General features: G+C 34.6%; 1 protein-coding gene across 3 annotated transcripts in view; it reads right to left on the reverse strand.

The window, feature by feature from the left end:
* The window catches only part of Dhx29 (DExH-box helicase 29), a 48,777-nt gene that overhangs the window by 26,371 nt on the left and 3,990 nt on the right, over positions 1-18,416 (reverse strand). For 2 of the 3 annotated variants that reach the window (XM_063258148.1, XM_003470262.5), the window contains exons 2-10: positions 13,473-13,546; positions 12,211-12,324; positions 11,400-11,529; positions 9,096-9,238; positions 8,034-8,162; positions 4,415-4,541; positions 3,335-3,493; positions 1,496-1,661; positions 1,108-1,231 (exon numbers count right to left, since the gene is read on the reverse strand). In XM_063258148.1, the coding sequence (XP_063114218.1) occupies positions 1,108-1,231; positions 1,496-1,661; positions 3,335-3,493; positions 4,415-4,541; positions 8,034-8,162; positions 9,096-9,238; positions 11,400-11,529; positions 12,211-12,324; positions 13,473-13,546 (1,166 nt within the window). Of the gene's footprint in view, positions 1-1,107; positions 1,232-1,495; positions 1,662-3,334; positions 3,494-4,414; positions 4,542-8,033; positions 8,188-9,095; positions 9,239-11,399; positions 11,530-12,210; positions 12,325-13,472; positions 13,547-18,416 lie in introns of those variants that run through there. The other variant, XM_063258150.1, reaches the window with a different exon arrangement.

Consider the following 18,416-nt stretch of genomic DNA (forward strand, 5'->3'; position numbering starts at 1 on the left):
TAACACTGATAGTTACTTTTACCACTAAATATGGTTTATGATAAATGTTTTTGCAAAATGACAGATCTTAAGAACTTCAATTGGCAGAAATTGAAAAAGAACTATTATTTAGACTTCCACTAAACTAGCATCTAAATTTTTCAATGGTTATAACTTCTTAGGAAAAAAATACACATTTATTATAAAAGAGAAATGCTGACAATCTAAATTTAAAAAAAACACTGTGTTCTCTAAAAGAGCTTTCTCTAGTAGTACTTTAATCTTATCTTAAACTGGAACTGTGTGCTAATTATAATCTAATTGAAAAACAGAACCACTGTCAATAGTGTTTTAAAGTTGAAAGACAATGTAACAGAAAAATAAAACTTTAAAAATCATCTTTAATTCAATCACGTTGCACAAGTTTGGTTTTTTGGGTTTTTTTTTTGGTACCGGGGATCAAACTCATGATCTCACACTTGCCAAGCAGGCACTAATGCCACTGAGCTAAACCCCTGGCCCTGCACAAGTATTTTAAATCTGTAAATTAGTACAGCCAAAAAGTTCAATCAATCAAATAGTCTCTTTCAGACCTCCAGCCTAAGACAAGAAAAGACTGAGCTGTGTTTAAGGGTAAAAAGAAGCCAAATTATAAATAATCAAGAATGAAGAAATAATCAGAAGCAGTGGTCACTAAAAAGAAAACTGGCACAGAGGGCCATAAATAAATAGTACCTTTCATACACATACATTTTTTTTCATACATACATTTTTATGTACAGTTTTAAGACAAGTTAAGTATCACTTATGGAAAATACTTGTGACCAAAAGTGCTTTGGATTTTGGAATACTTATACAAATGTAATGAGATATCCTGGAGATAGGACTTATGTCTAACCATAAAAATCCATTTATGTTTCATATATACAGTTTTACAATACTTTAAATAATTTTGCTCATGAGAGTTTCTTAGTGTGCTATTTTCCACTTGTGGAATCAAGTCAGCGCTAAAAAAAAAGACTCATTTTACATCATTTCAGAATTGTAATTTTTGGATTAGCAATGCTCAACCTATAAATCCATCCGTTCACAAATATTTTTGAAGGATCTAATCTAAAAAAACCTTACCTGCCCTTTCACTAAACGATAAAGTGCTAATGTAGCACCCAAGTGCTGAGCTTGCATGCCATCCTCTGTTAAGATAGTAGGGCATACTACAAGGACATCATCTTCAGACTTGATTACCCTTACTCTACAAAGAAAGAAACAAAAATTTTGTTTTTAAATTGAATAGTTCAGAGCAATACAGTCAGAAATCTATTAACACTGAACTTACATTTACATGAATTATTTAAATATTTCCACTAATGGTATTGTGTATTCAGTAATGATTTCTAAGCACTTTAGTCCTGAGATGTGGAATTAGCATTTCCTAAATGTTTACTTAACTCATTTGAAACAAAAAAAGATTTTCTTATACTTTTTAGAAGTTCTCTCAGTTAAGCAGAAAACATACCTACATTTCCAGTATCGACCTACTGGAACTTTTTCAAAGGAGGGATTTGGACTCTTGGGAAGATTCTTCCTGACCCAATCAATCAGAAATTGTTTTGGAGATTTTCCAGTCCAGCTTCGAGCAGTATAGTCAAAATTTCTTACATCATGGGTGTCCTTCTTTTTATCTAAAAAGACAAAGATGGATTCTTTAAAAATGGTAATGTGGGGCTGGGATGTAGCTTACAGACAAGAGTACTGAAGCTCGTATGTGCAAAGACCTGGCTAAAACTTGAGATCTTCCTGCTTCAGCCTTCACAACCGTTGTGATTATAGGAGTGCTATACCACATCCAGCTTTCACTTTAGCCTTCTAATCTACTATCTCTATTCTTTGGAGGATCTTTCCACCAACTTGTCACCAGGGTAACATCTAATCATCTGATAGATTTGCAAGGCCTCCCAAAACCAAAAAAGCCACCTTGATATTTCTATTATTAAAAGCCAATTTTCTTAATAGTATACATCACAATTTGAAATTATATTTTTTGTATATATTTAAAGCTCACTTTACTTAAGGCTATACACAACAACATGGCAGAAATTGCATTATCTTCTTCATTACTGTACATAGAGTAACTGTAATTTTGCATGACAAGGATTCAAGAAATATTACAGGAAGAATTATAATACAATGTGATAAATATATCACCTGTGCCAATAATTTACTCAGAGAAATGTATGATCATTTACATCTGATGGTATGAAAGCAACTAGGGAACAACTGAAAAAGGGAACAATTAAAGGAGAAGTGCTATTTGAGTTACTTGAACATAGGGACAGGTTAGCCAACAGGAGAGGGTAGCAGGATGAGCGATGTAATGGGATGTGAAACAATAAATGTTTTGAAGAATGATGTACATAGTTGGAAAATGAGGTAATAAGATAAATTGTAGCAGGATGCAAATGATCTTGAATACCATGATAAAAAATTTGGCCATATTACTGATGTCATTAGGCTCAGAGTCATTAAAGGTTCTTAATAGGAAGGGATAGGTGAGGATATAGCTCAGTGGTAGGGTATTTGCCTAGCATAAGTGAGATACCAGGTTTGATCTCTAGCATGTTAAAAGCAAAAAGGATAACCGGTAAAGAGTTTGGAGAATAGACTGGAGACAGATGAGACTAGGCGACAAGGTATTTGTAATTACAAATTGTTATACAAGTTAGTTACATTAATTGTTATTACTTTTTAATTCATTGTGGGGTTTTTGGGTTTTTTTTTGTACCGGGGATTGAACTCACAACTTTGTGTTTGCCAAGCAGGCACTTACTCTGCTGAGCTAAACCCCTGGCCCTGTTTTGGTTTTTTTGAGACACAGTCTTTTGCTGTGTAGTACAGGCTGGCTTTAACTCACTACGTAGCCCAGGGTTGGCCTTGAGCTCACGGTGATTCTCTTGCCTCAGCCTCCCAAATGCTGGGATTATACGCATGCACCGCCAGGCCTGGCTTTTAAAAAAAATTAATTATTTTAAAATTTAAGTTTATTGGTACAGGGTTGGGGATTTAGCTCAGCGGCATAAGCACCTGCCTTGCAAGCAGGTAGTCGTGAGTTCAATCCCTGGTACCGATAAAAAGGAAAAAGACAAAAAAAAAAAAAAAAAAGTTTATTGGTACAATTAAGGTATACAAAATGACCACCTTCATTATAGGGAACAGTCTTCTTTTTTAAACAAAGCTTATGAATGTATAACTTTACTACCATCTTAGTTTGCCAAAATACGAAGTAATGAGCTTAGTAATAACATTTTACTGGATATTGAGTCATAAATTACAACCCAACCACTTTCCCTCATTTAACCTTTCTCTTCATCCACAGCAGGTATAGACTTTTCAAATAAATTGAAGTTCAAAGTATTTTCTCCTTCTGTGGCTACAGGAGGCTTTTTTCTTTCATTTTGTTGATGTGATATCTTTATGGCTGGATTGAATACTGGATGGTCTTCTAAAATTTCCATTTCTATCAAGAAAAAAAGATGTTAATTTCATGATCTATCTTTCTTTTTTCTTCTTTCTTCCTCTTTCTTTTCTTTCTTCCTCCTTCCTTCCTTCAGTTTATGTGTAGTGCTGGGGATTGAATCTAGGACCTTTGCACTAAACTGTATCTCTACTTCTTTTTTTATTTTGAAAAAGAAACTCACTGAGTTGCCCAGGCTAGCCCAAACTTGAAATCCTCCCGCCTCAGTCTCCCATAGTGCTGGAGTTACAGGTATGTGCTATCACACTTAGCAATGTATTTGTTTTTTATGTCTTAATACTTGGTAAAAGTAGTTCCAAAAACATCGTTTCTTTTTCCTCCTTGTAACCAATAATTTAACAGTTCCTATGAGAAATCTATGCTAAAAGTCACAAGTAATTTATTAGCTTTTACAATGTATATAAACCTTTAAAAATAAAGTATTTAATAGACATAGTAGACTTTAAAAATTCATTTGAAATACTCATGAGATTATATTCATATCTCTTTCTTCAATAAGGACAGTATTTTATGATAAATCTGGAGCTGGCAAACTTGCATGTAGGCCAGACTTACTGCACTTCCTGTTTATGTATGGCTTGTAAACCAGAATATTGTCCATCATACTCAAATGGCGAAAAACTAAAAAATATTTGTTCATATGTAACAATTATATGAAATTTATAGTTCACGGTCCATAGAGTTTGATTAGGACATAGCCATTCATTTCTGTACTGTATATGGTTGCTCTTGTTTATAACACCAGAGTTGAGAAGTAATGTGTATGGTCCACAGAGTATATAATTTCATTTGGTCATTACGACAAAGTATGCCAAAACTCAGATGTAAACTGTTAGGAGAAAGAATAGATGAGTTTTGAAAAGACAGTAACATTTCTATATCTAAGAATCTGAAAATATTTACCTCTCTGAAATTTCCTTATTTTTTCCTGAGTCTCTTTTTGGCCCTGCTTATTTTTTTCTAGTTTAAAGGTAGCTGCTTGTTCCTTTGCATCCAGAAGTTTTGCTGCAAGATGTAAGTACCTTTCATTCTGTTCCAAATGAGGAAGAAATAAAAAGAACAAGATTACTTTATCTGTAGACAATATATTATATCAAAACTTATGGTCTAGATCAGCATAGTGGTGACTTGCTTATTATCCCAGATACTTGTGCGGTTGAGGTAGGGGATTTTAAGTTTGGGTTTGCCTGGGCAACTTAATGAGGCCCCCCAATTCAAAAAAACTAAACAAAACAAAACTCCTACGACCTAACTTTGTTCTTTGATCCCAAAAATCTACTTTTAAGAATTTGTATACGGAAATAAAACAATGGGAAAATAGGACAAAAAAGAAAACAATAAAGCTTCAGAGGAAAAAGAATATCACAAAATTCAAAGAACATGATTCTGCAGAGCAAAACCTAGAAAGAATTGAAAGTTACATTCAAATTACTGTTTTATTTCCTCAGGTTAATAAATGACAGTAGATTATAATCATAAAGACGTGGCACATGCAGTGCAGCTTTGAAATACAAGTGTTAAAAAGAATGGGAAAAAAAGGCAACTAAACAAGTCCATGTAGCTGAATTGTGGGACGACTGTGTATTAAAGCAAACATCAAAGCTGCACAACAGGAAGCTTATTTCCTCAAATCCACCAAAACCACAGTCATCTTTTACATCTTCCTAAGGCACTGATTCCACTATTCCTCCACCTCTGTATCCTGTATTTGGCTCCTTAATAATATTTTTCCCATAAAATTTATCAACTTAACCTTTTTAAGTATACAGTGGCATTAAACACATTTATATTGGTGCACAATCACAATCTATGCTTAAAATTCTTTTTATGTGGCAAAAAATGAAATGCTTATGGAGTATAATAGTAACCCCTTCCTTTGTTACCCCCAGCAACTACAAGTCTACTTTCCATCTATATGAACTGGACTACTTTCATATAAATGGAATCATACAATAATAGGTTCATTTCATTTAGTATGTCCTCAAGGTCGGACCATGTTGTTGCATGTCCCAAAATTTCCTTCCTTTTTAATGCTGAGTCCTATTCCACTGTCTGTACATAATACTTTTTTTATCTACTAATCTGTTGCTTCTGGTATACAAAACAGGTATACAAATATTTCTTCTAAGGCTCTGTTTTAAATTTTTCAAGACTATATCCTAAAATGGAATTTTTGGATTATATGTTAATTATAATTTTAATTTTCTGAGTAAGGGCTAAACTGTTTTCCATAATGGTGTACCACTTTTCATTCCTACTAAAAGTGTACATAGATTTTAATGTCCACATCTTTCCAACATTCTTTTTTTCTATTTTTGATAGACATCAGAATGGATGAAAAGTGGCATCTTGATAAAGTTTTGATCTGCATTTCCCTAATAATTCCTGATGTAGAGCATCTTTTTATGTGCTTACTATCTGTACACATTTTTAAAAGAAAAGTTCCTTAGCCCTTATATTCAGTAAATAACCAATTTTTGTTGATTCTTGCTTTAAAATATCTCTTTCCAATTTAAGCCCTTATTTCACATCTGAACATTGCAGTAGCTACTAAAATGAATAGCTTTGCAAATCACCTTAAATACTACTCAATATTCTAAACCACCTTTGAAAACTGTTAAACTTGACCTGAAATATCAAATTGTTTTGGTCAATTACCTGTCCTCAAATCTGTCAAATTTATTTGCTAGCCATCAAAATAAACAGTCTCAAGTAAACTCATCTGTTATTCCTAATAACTTTTACCTTAATATATGCATGTCTTTTTATAATATCCAAAGCCCCTTGCTCGCTTCCATATCCATATCCTATTTCTATTATTTTACTCACCTGAACTATCTTCCTAACATTCTTTGTCTACTCAAATTTTACGTGGCCTTCAAGTTTCATTTGAGTTTTGACCTAACACTCCAATCAAAGGAGACCTTCTCTTTCTCTGAATCCCAAAGTAGACTTATACTACATTAAAGATTCTTATTTGTATGATCTTAATATAGGCACATTGTTTAAAAAAAACTTATATGTATGGGAGAGTAAAAAAAAATAGTTGCTAGGGCACCCTACCATCATACTCCTAATAACTAGTAAAAATTTTTTTGCAGATCATTTCAAATATAAGTATGTAAATATAGCTGAGCATGGTGGCACATGCCTTAAAACCCAGCTCTCATGAGGCTGAGGTAGAAAGTTTGAGGCCAGCTTGGGCTACATAGCTGAGTTTGAGGCCACTCTGAACTATACAGCTAGACTGTCTCAAAAAACCAAGTGTGTCTATGTATATATTTTTTCTTTTATACAAATGGATTCATTGTATTACATATACTGTCCTTAACTTCTATCACAATTTGATTATTCATTCACTTACGGACATATTGGTTGTTTGCAGTGTTTGGCTAGTGTGAATGAAGTTGCTACAAGTATTTCTGTAAAGTATTTTCATTTTTTTAAAGTAATGTCTATAAATGAAATTGTTGCCTCAGTTGGCAATGGTATGTTTACTTTAGTGGTAATAATATTTTATATTCCCATCAGCAATGTGTGAATGTTTAGTTGTTTCACATGCTCCCTACACGAGGTATTACTGATCTTTTAAATGTTAGCCATTTTGATGCCAAAGAGATATATCTCTTTGTAGTTTCATTTTTATTTTTTCCAATGACTAGTATTGACCATATATTTACTTTTGTGAGGTGTTTGACTTTAAAAAGTTTTGTATAATTGTGGATAGAAATGTTTTGTCGGATATATGTATTGCAATATTTTCTGCCTATAACTTGCTTTCTGAATTGTTGTGGACCAAATCTTAAATGTTCTCCCAGTGGCCCATATGCTAGAGGCTGGTCACTGGCTTCTGGTTGCAGAACCTCAAAGACAGCAAAAGTACCCTACGTCTGTACTCCAACTTTTACAATCCCATAAAAATCTTCCTCTCTGGGCCTTTGAGGTCTGACATTTTGAGGGACAAGTGACCATCCAGTGCCCATTCAATGTTAAATAAATCTGCCTCCAAATCCTGGGTGTTGTTTCAGTGTTTCTGCTTGCTGTTACAAAACCATGAGCCAAAATAAATTTTTTTTTTTTTTTTTTTTTTTGGTAGTGGTAATGGTTTTGTATCCAGTGCCACACACTGGGCTAAATTCTCTCTCTCTCTTTTTTTTTTTTTTAACTTTTTTATACACAAGATCTTATTGCTGGGCATGGTGACACATACCTATAATCCCACCCCTCAGGACACGAAAGCAGGAGAATCACAAGTTCAAGGTCAGCCTACAGTATATAGAGAGACCACAAACAATTGCTCAGGCTGCCTCCAAACCTGTGATTATTCCACCTCAGACTCTCAAATAACTGCAATTACAGGCATACATAACTATCCCAGGGTCCAATTTTTTTATGTGTTAATTTTCATATCAATCCCTGTAAGCATTTATCCAATTTATAAATGAAGAAACTAAGGGCCACAGAAGTTAAATATCTTGCATGAGAATATTCAGCTAGAATCCTAATATACATTTATACTCACAGGGTCAAATTTTTCCTCTTCCTCTAAACTTTTAGAATTTTCACTCTTTTCTTCTTCACTTTGTTGTTCAGCATATCGCAGAATCCACTCTTTCATATTTACTTCCACATTTTTTTCTTCCTTTTTTGGCTAGAAAGACAAAACAATCTGGAAGCTGAAGTTAGAAAACGTCAAAACTATCAAGGGCCTGCTTTTATAATTTTTGCTAAAAAAACAGCTGACACATAAAAGTACCTAAATCATATTCATTATTATTCAGTGAAGGATAAACTAAATGCAATACTATTTTAAGAAATCTAAACTTGCAAGATCCAATGTGTGCATAAAGGGATAAATGGAATAAAAGGAATATTGTTAAAAACTAGTTTATCCCTTGGAAACAGAAGTGTTATAAGGATATAATGCCCTAGTGAACTATACCTCCCAGTAGCCATGTCCTCCTATAACTCTTTCAGAGACTCAGGCCTTGGCTACGTGAATTGTGTCAACCAATGCAGATGCTTGATAAGAATTTATACCCCAGGGCTCACCATTTTTATGTATAGTTGGTTCTCCATATCTGTGGACTTAACCAACCTTCACAAAATATCTAGAAAAACACTGTATCTATACCAAACATATAACTTTTACTTGTCATGTTTCCCAAATAATATAACAACTATTTAACACAGCATTGATGTTACAAGTTTGACTCCTCAGAGACCATCATGTGGGAGGAAGTCCAAGCTAATCGTACAAAATGACCACATAGAGAAAGGATGCTTGCTGGTCTCTGGGAGAGTCCCAAGTCATGTGAGTAAGGAGCCTTAGCAGGTAACCTCTTAGGGACAGAAATGTTCAGCTAGGCATGGCCCAGACAGCAATATCATCAGAAATAATACACTGTTAGTTCAAACCATAGCCATTTGGGATGGTTAGTATGCAGTAATAGAAAACTGAGATAGTAATAGAAAAGTTTGGTAAAACATTGATTTTTAAGAAATAACAATATTATAGAAACCTCCATATTCTTATGCTTCTTTCTGATTATATACAGCTTTATAAGTTTAATTCTTCAATTACCTTAATCTTATGGTCTTCCGCTTTTTTGGTTTTAATTTGCAATGGAGGTGAAACAGTAGCTTGTATTTGAGGAGACTGAAACGTTGGCCTATTTTTAGGTTGATTCTCCTCAAATTCCTGACTGAATCCTTCAGGAAGTGCATCTTAAGATAAAACAAACGGTATTAAACATAAACATGCATATAATACATAAAATACACAAATATTTGTTAAGCACACATAAAGCCCTGCCACAACGTAGTGTACCCATGTTTCTTCTATTCTTCATCTCCCTAGAAATCCTGTGATGAACCTGATGCATGTGTTAGAAATGGGCACATTCATAAGATGATAGCTAGCTCATACTTTATTTGCCACTTATTTCACCCTCACTGTATTAGGCTCCTAAATTTTCATTAAAAAATCCCCCCCATTCTTTGGCTTTGTAATAGCACACGGTAGTATTCTTGTATTATTATTAAATTTATTGGTACAATTTAGATATACATAACGATCATATTCATCATAGGAAATTTGTAGCTACATATGAGATATCTTTTTTTTAACACCAAGTACATTTATTAGAAAAGAAGAAAGGTATGACATATCCTCATATCTTTCCTTAAGAAATTAGAAATAAAACCAAAAACAAGCAAAATAATAAAGATCAGAAAAAAATCCCTTATCAAAATACCAACATTTTTCATACAAATTAACATTTTGATTCTTACATTTCTTTAGAAATACAAAAGACTCAGAACAACTTTGATAAAGGAACAAAATTAGAGCTCCAACCCTCCGCAGTCCCACAACTTATTACAAAGTTACACCAATTATGACAAACCGGCATTGATATCAAGATAGACAAACCACCAAACATAAGGTATCTTGATTACTCTAGTTTTTCTCCAATCTTGTCTTCTCTCTTCAACCACTGCTTCCTCTCCTTATTTACAAACTTTATTCCTAATTTATGCTTCTGTTAGCATTTTTTTTTTCCCTTCCTGTCTTTCCTCCTCTATCCTTCCTAGTTCCCCTTTCTTTTGAATAATTTGTCCCTATTTCACAATACCCATTATACACTTTGGTCCTTACTTACACTTTGGTTTCTCATATCAGAGAAACAATGTGATATTTACACAGGTGACTGACATCTTTCACTTAAAAGTATGGTCTCAAGGTACATCTATTTTCCTTGAAATGTTTCAAGCTTATTGTTCTTTATGGTTGAGTAGTACTCCAGTGTATTAAAAAAAAAACTCATGTTTTTTTATCCATTTCTCGGTTGATGGGCATTTGGGTTGTTTCCAAGATTTAGCTATTACAAACTGTTTTGCTATGAACATGGGTGTGCATATATGTGGTATGATGTTTTTAATTGTTCCGGTAATATACCCAGAAGGGGAATAGCTGGGTGGAACAGGACCTCTAATCCTAGTTTTTTGAGCAATCTCCACGCTGATTTCCACAGTGGTTTCACCAGTTTATACTCTCACTAACAGTGGAGAAGGGTTACTTTTTCCTTATAGTCCCTTCAGCATTTGTTATCAATTGACTTCTTGATAACAGCCATTATTTCTGAAGTAAGGTAGAATGTCAGTGTTGTTTTAATTTGCATCTCTTGAATGGTTCTAGTATTCTTTTTTGTTTTGTTTTGTTTTTGTCTTTTTGAGACAGGGTTGTTCTATGCAGTTCAGGCTGGCCTTGAAATCACTTTGTAGCCCAGGCTGGTCTTGAACTTGGCAGCAATCTTCCTGCCTCAGCCAGTGTTTGTGTTAGTATTGTGTTAGTACTGAGTGTTTGTGGTAGTATTTTTAATCTATCACAAAAGCTATCTGTAGTCTAGATGCTTGCAAAAGATTAAAACCATGCCTATTTCATCAAATGCTAATATCCAAGGACAGCCCTAATTTCTAAATCAAAACCCTGAAGACAAAGCCTAATAGGTATCAGACAGGCAAAGTTTGAAAAGATGTATTGTAAAATGACTATAAACAAGTGCTTATTTATTTTTAAATTTTACTTATTTACTTATTTTTGTGGTGCTAGCAATTGAACCCAGGGCCTTGTGCATGCAAGGCAAGAGTTCTACCACTAAGCTACATCCCAAGCCCTAACAACTGTTTATAAACAACACACAAAAAATAAATTTCCTTCATAGACCACAACATTTATAAAGAGTATAATGAAAAGAATTAAGAATATTTAAGAAGTAAATAATAATAATGAAAAGTTTTAAGCACAAATCAAAAAGGATGATACAAATACTGAAGCTATTTCAAACTGTTTTAGAGACTGGAAGAATTTAATGACAATATTGTTTACCATCTGAAAGGTTTAAACAGAGCCAATCCAAAGCAGAATGAAGATCGCCTCCATGCAAGAGTGTATTGGTCATGGCATCTTCAATGTCCTTAGTCTTAAATGAAAATGCTTGTAATGCCATGTATAAATCCTATGAAAAGAAAACATAACTCTCATTTGTCAATTTTCTCTTCTTTTATACATAATTTTACTTTCATTTATTTTAAACCAGAAACTCTGACCAAATTCTAATTTTAAAATAGCTTTTTGGTGGAGAGTGGAGAGGCGGTGTTGCTTAGTGGTACAGTGCTTGCTTCACATGCACAAGGTCTGGAGTTCAGTGTTCAGGCTCCAGCACTACTCACACATATGCACGCGCGCACACATACAGTGAGAAAAACATCTATATACATTTTCCCATTCTCCAAATAAAAAAGCTAAATGTGTTCAATGTAATGAGAGTTTGGGAACTACAGAAATGTTTTTTAATAACCTAACGATACTCTTTTTAATGTAGTATGTTCACTTTCATTATTTTAATTTTGTATAAAATACTTCACTTAACATTACAACATACGCATCCTTTCAAATTATTAGAAATGTCAGTAAAGTACCTGGCAGAGTTAAACATATAATGTAATTTGGGAAATGTAATTTAGTTTTTGTATCATGATTTCATTGTGTGAAATTATATCAGGCACAATTTTCTGTCCTTGGACATGCAGGCCATCTACATGAGATCTTAATGGAAGCTGACAAAACAATTTTCATCTCATATGGAGCTGTTTCAAAAATGCCCCCCATAAGAAACTTTAAAAAGTTTGCAAAATACCTGTAATTTTTTGGCAGTAAGTCTTCCAGAAATCACCCCTTTGTCATTATTTTGCTTTTTATGTTCATTGATCACTCCAATAATTCTTTGCTCTAGCTTGTTATTAATTACCACCTGTTGAAGCCAGAACCATTACAGCAATTAGAAGCTAAACTATTAAAAAAATTAGAAGAAAACTCAGCTTTTATATTCCTGTCAAACGAGCCCAAGTTTTCAGCTAACCGCAGGTATTTTTTTTTTCTTTCGACTACCATTCATTTGAATACCTACTTAAAAAATATGGAATATGGAAAACAGCAATGATGACATATGGAAAAGAAATCCCTCATGTAAAGGTTCTATAGTCAGTGTCTCAAGACTATTTCCTTGGATCATCCTTGAGTTGCTACAACAAAGATAGATTACTAAACCCTACCCTAAACATACTGAATCAAAATCCTTGGGAGTGAAATCCAGAAATCTACTTTAATGTAAACCAATATGAGCATAAAGCCTGTCAGAATGAATGCTACACTACAAAAGGGTAACATCAAGTAAAAGTAAAAATTATATCTCTCTATAGTACTAATCAGTAACACAAAATCTTTTGACCCAGGCATTTCTCTCTTCTATCAGCTACTTATGTACTGTTCTTTCCATATTTTTAACTTAAGAATACACAAGCTTCTACCAACAAAAAGACTTCATTTTATCACCTTTTAATTGAATGCCTACCATGAAATATAAAAAAATTTTTTTTAGGAATTCAAAGTCTAGCCAGGAAATACATATAAAGAAACAAATTATACCCCAGCACAACAATGCTTTAAAATGATACACTAAGTGCTGACAGATCCAAGATAACTGACCAGGTGAGTTATGTAGGACTTCATGAGGGTCACAGAGATGACAAAAAGGAGAAAGTGAGACACTCTAGGTAGAGAGCATATTGGGGGAAAGTTTGAGGTCATAAAATCATGTGGAATTTGAAGAATGTTCCATGAATTGAAGTTTTAAGTGGAGAAGAATAATGAAGACCGAAGAAAGGAAAAGAATTCTAAGTTAAATCTGAAAGCATGCATATGTCACGCTCAGAAATTTGGAACTTGTCTAGAACTCCCTTAATTGCTTAGAGGCTCTCAACACAAGTGTGAATTTACTTCTGTTTAGTAAGAATAGCTCTCCCATTACTATTTAAAATATACTATCGTTTTTCTATATTTAAGGATACATCATTTTAAAAAAATTTACTCTTGAAATGGCTCAAAATCTTGGTTACTTACTTTCAAAATAGATTTATCCAGATTTGCAGGACCACCAGTATCATTTGAAGAATTAAAACTATAAATTTTTGGACCTGTATATAATAGACAACAAATAGTCAAGGCCATTTAATGATTAATATCCATTGTGCTATTTTAACTTTCCTCTAAACATTGCTACACATCAAATATTTAATTTCAGTAACCTCCTCACTTCACCAAATGAGTCAATCTAGTAGTTATCAATATTCCTTCTAAATTATCTTGCCAATTACTATTCTTCTAGTTTAACTACTTCTTCCTAAAATATGAAGCCCTAATTATCTTTTAGGTTAAATTTATGCTCATCTTTACATTTTTTAATCAGATGCTTTGCTTCCTGACCCTTAGAGGAAGCTCTAAGACTTCTTGGGTACTACGAGATTGTTGGCAGAGATAGGTAATTCCAAAGAGAAAGTGTTCCTCCCCAAAAGGAAGATGGTAAGTGAAAAGAGAGGTAAGGGTTCCTATCTTTTCTCCTCAGACTTATATCCAAAGATTGCTGTATTAGTTTTCTAAAGTTGTCATAACAAATCACCATAAATTTGATGCATGAATATGCCAGGAATTTATTTTTTCACAATTCTGGAGGACAATGAAGATGTGAATAAGACTATGTTCCCTCTGAGGTTTTAGGCAAGAGTACTTCATAATGTTTCCTAACTATGTTCATCCCAGGTGCTGCTTGGCTTGTTGGTAACAGAACTTTAGTCACCAACTTTTATATGGCCATCCCTGTCTCTAGATGTGCAGGACCCCGCCCCCACTATTTTTTTCTTCATGCCAACAGTCATAGGATTTAGGGCCCAGTCTAAATTTAGGATGATTTCATCTCAAGATCTTTAATTACAACTGTAAAGACTCTATTTCCAAATAAAATCTTATTCTGAGGTTCCAGGTAGACACAAATATTTTAGGAGTACATTACTTATTCAACCCACTAAAGCTGTCCAGTCTGTTCCAGGCAATGGAAGCATTACATAATCCTCAGTCATCTAACAATGAGTAACAAGAGAGGAATAAATATTATTTTCAAAACTTTTGGTCTCATCACTTCTTTCCTTTCTTCAAAATTATTGAGAATCCAGGGGCTGGGGATTTAGCACAGTGGCATAAGCACATGCCTTGCAAGCAGGCGGTTGTGAGTTCGATTCCCGGTATGGATAAAAAGATTAAAAAAAATTATTGAGACTCCAAATAATTTTTATGTAGGTTATGTCTATTGATTTATTTTGCCACATTATAAATTAAAATTGAGAATTTAATTATTCATGAAATGATTAAATGTAGTAATCCCAGTATGTATATTAATGTAGATTAAACTTTTAGTAAATATACCAATATTTAAAAAAATGTTACCCAGCTTTGTAATTTAAACTCAGGGCTCCATGCAGCAAATCTCTCTCAGCAGGATCTCACTATGTACAGTAGTTCAGGCTAGCCTTGAACTCACTATGTAGCCCAGGCTGGCTCTGAACCTGCAGCCATTCTCCTGCCTCAGCCTCTAGTGTGCTGGAATTGCAGGTGTGCACCACCACGCCGGGCAACAAATCTCTTTAACACCTTCCATTTTAGTCTCTTCAAACTGCCATAATAAAATACTATAAATTTCTGAGTGGCTTAACAAAACTTGATTTCTTACAGTTCTGGAGGCTGGGAAGTACAAGATCAAAGTGATAGCTATACAAGTTTTGTTCTCAGCCACCTTCTCTTGGTTTGTAGGTGGCCACTATCTCACTGTATCCTTTTATGGATTTTCTCCATTCTTTCTTGGACAGAGTCAACTCTCAGGTGTCTCTGATAAACACACTAACTCTACTAGATCAGCATCCCACCCATATGAAATCATATGATTTAATCTTAATTACTCCCTTCAAGGTCTTATCTCCAAATAAGACTTTGGAACACAATTGATCCATAACACTTGGTTTATGTACTCAGTTTGCTGTAATAATACTGCAAGACAAAAGTATTTTGAATTCCAGCCTCTGCTATATTCTGTGGGTGGAAATCAGGGTGCTTAAATGTGGACATGTTTTCATTTTAAACAATAACTTAAGGAACTGAAGCAATTATGACATTTTACTATAGAGATATCAGTTAATCAAATAAGGGCCTACCATTTTTTAATTCTTCCTAAAACATGTTGATATATAATATTTAACCAGCAGGAATAATGATTCTAGGATTTGGAATATACCTTTTTTTTTTTTTTTTTGGTCTTTTTGAGACAGGGACTCATTATGCAGTTCAGGCAGGCCATGAACTGACTTTGTTGTCCAGACTGGCCTCAAACTGGCAGCAATCCTCCTGCCTCAGTCTCCGAGTGCTGGGATTATAGGCAAGCGCCACCATGCCTGGCCACCTTTTTTTCTTTCTTTCTTTCTTTCTTTCTTTCTTTCTTTTTTTTTTTTTTTCCTTGGTGGTATTTGGGATTGAACACAAGTTCTTCACACTAAGCTACATCTCTAGCTGTAAATTGGTAACTTGCTCTGGTTGGGCTCAAACTTGAGATTCTCCTGCTTCAATGTCCCACAGTGCTGAATTACAGGTGTGAACCACCACACCCAGCCAGCTGCCAATTCAGAACATTAACCTGGCAGTTTTCCACCGCAAGCTTTCATCTGTTACATAGTAAAAAATGAAGATGACAGAAAAAAATAGATATTCAAACTTGTTATATTGACAACTCTACATTCTTTTTTTTTTTTTTTTTTGCTCAAGAAACAATTTTATTGCTGGGTACCATTACAAAATCACAGACTATCAGAAGCTACAGCACAAGGGTTCCTGTCCTGGGAGCTTGCTGGAGGACTTTATAATACCCAGGTATGAACAGCATAGGCCTTTTGGGGATCCCTGTACTCCATAACAGAATAGGTGCATTGTTCCTGTGGAAGGTGACATGGCACATAGTTCTGTCATAGTCCACAGGTATAGGAGTTAATTTGCAGCAGCTTATTTCATTTTCTTCACACAAACAATCATCACAGTGGAAAGTCCTGCAATGTGATTTCAAAGAGTGTGTGACTCCATAAACTTCCTTGCATTCAGTATGTGAACCATCTTGAACTTTCTCCAAAGGTATGACATAGCATTCAGCATTGCATGCAGTCATGAAGGTGGCCAGAATCAGGAGGCTGCCAAGGAGAATTTTCTGTAATGTTTGACAATAACTCAGCAATAGCCTTCCACGGTCCCCGGCCTTTATCTCTCTCTGCTATCTCTGCCTCTCTTTCCTTTCTCTTCCCTCTGTGAAGCTGTTTCTTGCCCATTTCTTCTTAGGTCAATGTCACCTGATAACTCTAATTCTCATACAATTCTAAATCAATAGGCCATGGAATAAAGTTGGTTCCCACAAGTAAGGTGTGAAAGATTTCTGATGGCGCCTTTCCTCAGCACATAGGACCCTCTTTTCATAAGCTTTGGTTTTTTGTTCCAGACAGTAGAAGTTACTGAAAAATCTAACTGGAAGTGAGGATGATAGTATGTAGAGTCTCCAAGGCAAAAGTCTTATGAATACCAGATTTACAGGTGAAAAGGTCATGGAACAATGCAACATAAAACTGCCTCTCAAAAGTATTTATTATATTGAAATTGACAGATAAACTAAATCATTACCTTAAGGTGACTCAGCTAATTACAAAAACAATCTACCAGAATCAGTTTTATATTGCCCTATACTCTATTAGAAAATATTACTTTTACACTGCCTTGTATGTTGTATCAAACAATGATGGTAGTGACTTAGCAGCACTAAGACACTTCCTTTGCTGCTGTTGGCACTGTAATTCCCTTCTGATCAACAGTGCATTCATCTGCTAAAAGGTTAATCTGCCAAGGGATCCAAACAGGAAGTATGACTGTAAATAAGCTCCAGTCCCTGTTCTCAAGGGACTTATTTTCCAGAGTAATACAATTAGCAAGGAACCAATTACTGAAATAAACTAAAATAGTAAGTGCCAAGAGAATAAATCAGAGCAAATTGATACAATCTAAGCAGTTAGACCTTGTGAGGAAGTATACACCACCAGAGCTACTGGACTAATTTTATGATGTATACCAATTAATGTATGTTGGCTAAATACTAACATGGGTCTCCCAACTTCCCAATGCACTTGGTTTAGCTCCTTCCGAGACCTCTGATCTCATTTTAACTTCCTTCTCTCACTCCCCCTGCAGATAGTTTTCCAATAATATGTCAGACTTGTTGCCACCTTTGAATCTTTGTGCTGTTCTCACTGCCTCAAATACAGAATCCAGACTTTCCAACAGCCGGCTGCTTCAGATCCAGTTGTTCTAAATGACTCCTATGGGAAGCCATTCCTATTCCAAATCAAAAGTACATCTCACTTTACCAATTCACTATTTTCCATCCTTCACAGAATGTTTTGATGACACTCCCAACATATTTAGAATAGTTTTTATATACTTATGACATAAGTCTCCCACTATTACTTCTTAGATTTAAAGTTTCAACTAAATTTCAAGGATTTTCAGAAATGCAAGCTTTTTGCTCAGAAGAAAAAAAAACGTAATCTCTTATTTAGGTCTGATTCATACCATGGCAAAGCAGCTGAGCTAGTTGTAAGTAGGCTAAATGTGGAAAAAAAAAATTTTTTTTTTAATCGGTACCAGGGATCCAACTCACGACCACACGTTTGCAAGGCAGGTGCTTATGCCACTGAACTAAATTCCCAGCCCCATGTTTTTTGTTTTTTGAGATGGCTTCTAGCTTCCAACTCACAGCGATACTCTTGTTCCAGCTCCCTGAATGTTGGGATTTACAGGCACATTGCCTGGCTAGGTAGAGGTACTGCTAAGAAAAGACACAGAAACAGAAAGGAAAAGTGGACAGCGGAAAGGAAAAGGTGTTGCTATTTCTAGAACATGCAAGCATACACCTGAGGCTTTCTTTCACTGTTC

Source organism: Cavia porcellus, unplaced genomic scaffold, assembly GCF_034190915.1.
Source record: "Cavia porcellus strain 051 isolate PalLab524CR breed Dunkin Hartley unplaced genomic scaffold, mCavPor4.1 scaffold_11, whole genome shotgun sequence".
Taxonomy (NCBI): domain Eukaryota; kingdom Metazoa; phylum Chordata; class Mammalia; order Rodentia; family Caviidae; genus Cavia; species Cavia porcellus.